The 1,835-nt window shown below is 42.1% G+C and overlaps 1 protein-coding gene across 1 annotated transcript; it reads left to right on the top strand.

The window, feature by feature from the left end:
- Positions 1-35: 35 nt before the first annotated feature.
- On the top strand, positions 36-1,597 carry LOC127745430 (uncharacterized). Its single transcript, XM_052258121.1, has 3 exons — positions 36-64; positions 106-869; positions 969-1,597. Exons 1-3 carry the CDS (start codon positions 36-38, stop codon positions 1,595-1,597), a joined length of 1,422 nt encoding a protein of 473 aa, XP_052114081.1.
- The last annotated feature ends 238 nt before the right edge of the window (positions 1,598-1,835 follow it).

Raw genomic sequence — 1,835 nt, 5'->3', positions numbered from 1 at the left:
TGAGCCGTTGACATTTTATGCCAAGTGTACACAGTATGGGTCAGGGTGTGATTGGCTTACCAGGGTTGGCTTGATCAGTAGGAAGTACTGTTGGGTTATAAGGAGGTATAATGGTAGCCACACCTGTACCACAGCCACCATTTCACAGGATCATTCGAAACTGGACTCTATCACAATTGCAGAAGCAATAAAGCCACTGGTTGAAGTTGACCCCTCCTTAAAGGTAAAATCGGTAATAGCAGAAGTGAAATCAAAATTCAACTACACCGTCAGTTACCGGAAAGCATGGTTGGCTAAGCAGAGGGCAATAGAAAAAATATTTGGAGGTTGGGAAGCATCGTATGAAGCCTTGCCTATATGGTTTGAGGCCATGTGTCACAAGGAGCCATCAGCTGTTGTCCATTTTGAGACTATGCCTGCATATCAAGGCGATGACTTAGTGGGTGATATTCGGGTACTGCATCGTGTATTCTGGAGTTATTACCCTTGTATTAGGGCATTCAGACATTGTAAGCCAATTGTCCAGGTGGATGGTACTCACTTGTACGGAAAGTATAAGGGTTGTCTGCTTGTGGCAGTTTCCCAGGATGGAAACAACAATATCGTTCCGATTGCATTTGCTATTGTTGAGGGAGAGACTTCTGATGCATGGCATTTTTTCCTAAGTAACCTCTGTCAACATGTTGTTACTCGGGATGGAGTGGGTCTAATATCTGACAGGCACGAGTCCATCAATGCAGCTGTCGAAGGAAGTAACGGAGCTTGGTCACCTCCTAGAGCTTTTCATATGTTTTGCATCAGGCATATAGAGTCGAATTTTCTGAGAAAATTCAAGGCACCTTACCTACAAAAATTGGTCATTAACATCGGTAAACATTTACTAAATTTAAGCAAATTATTAGTAGATGTGCCTTAAATAAATTTATTGATTTTAATTACTTTGCTTTCTACATGCTTTGATCTGCTAGGATATTCGAGGACGGTGCGGGAGTACGAAGTGCATTACCAGCGTTTAAGGGACCGCGGCGAGGCATACACAAACTGGTTAGATCGAATTCCTCGCGAACAGTACGCACTGGCCTTTGATGGCGGGTACCGATGGGGTCACATGACGACGAATCTAGTGGAGTGTATCAACTCAGTATTGAAGGGTGCCTGCAATCTTCCCATTACTACTCTTGTGAAGGCAACATTCTACAGACTAAATGAGTTGTTCACCCATAAAAGAGCGGAGGTGGAAGCCCGGATCAATGCTGGCCATGTGTTTTCTGAGATAGTGACATCGAAGTTGCATGCAAACCAACTTGCATCAGGAAACATACAGGTTAGTTGCTTTGACCGCCAAAATGAGGTCTTTGAGGTTCGTGAGATGCCAAGTGGGCTAGAGTTTGCAGTTGATCTACGTAGCCTTCGATGTGACTGTGGTGAGTTCCAAGTGGACCGGATCCCCTGTCGACATGTATTCGCATGTTGTGCCAACCAGCGACTTGATTGGCGACTTTATGTTCATGATGTGTATAAGATATGGATCAAGTACGGCGGGTGTACACCTCACATATCCCCAAACAGTATCGTCCCAATCAGCAACATAATGTGACACCTCACATACCTAGTAATTAATGACAATCTAATATTATAACATATCTGTAGCATTATATAATACGATGGTTAATACATTAATAGAAAAATATCTAATGTAGTATATTAGGCTATTATGAGACAATATTACATAGTCCACATGGCTAATACATAAATAACTTCAGCAACATAATATGACACCTCACATACCTCTGTATACTGATTTCATCATTCAATTCTAAATTCTCTTTTAGATT

This window comes from Arachis duranensis, chromosome 3 (genome assembly GCF_000817695.3).
Source record: "Arachis duranensis cultivar V14167 chromosome 3, aradu.V14167.gnm2.J7QH, whole genome shotgun sequence".
In the NCBI taxonomy this organism is placed as follows: Eukaryota; Viridiplantae; Streptophyta; class Magnoliopsida; order Fabales; family Fabaceae; genus Arachis; species Arachis duranensis.
The sequence above is the reverse complement of the archived record's forward strand: the minus strand, read 5'-3'. Positions and strand labels throughout refer to the sequence as shown.

Bases quoted from the DNA above. Each gene is read 5' to 3' on its own strand.
- LOC127745430 (XM_052258121.1), top strand. From the start codon at position 36: ATGGGTCAGGGTGTGATTGGCTTACCAGG. The intron at 65-105 runs GTTGGCTTGATC...GGTTATAAGGAG, and splicing joins GGTGTGATTGGCTTACCAGG to GTATAATGGTAGCCACACCT. The intron at 870-968 runs GTAAACATTTAC...TTGATCTGCTAG, and splicing joins AAAATTGGTCATTAACATCG to GATATTCGAGGACGGTGCGG.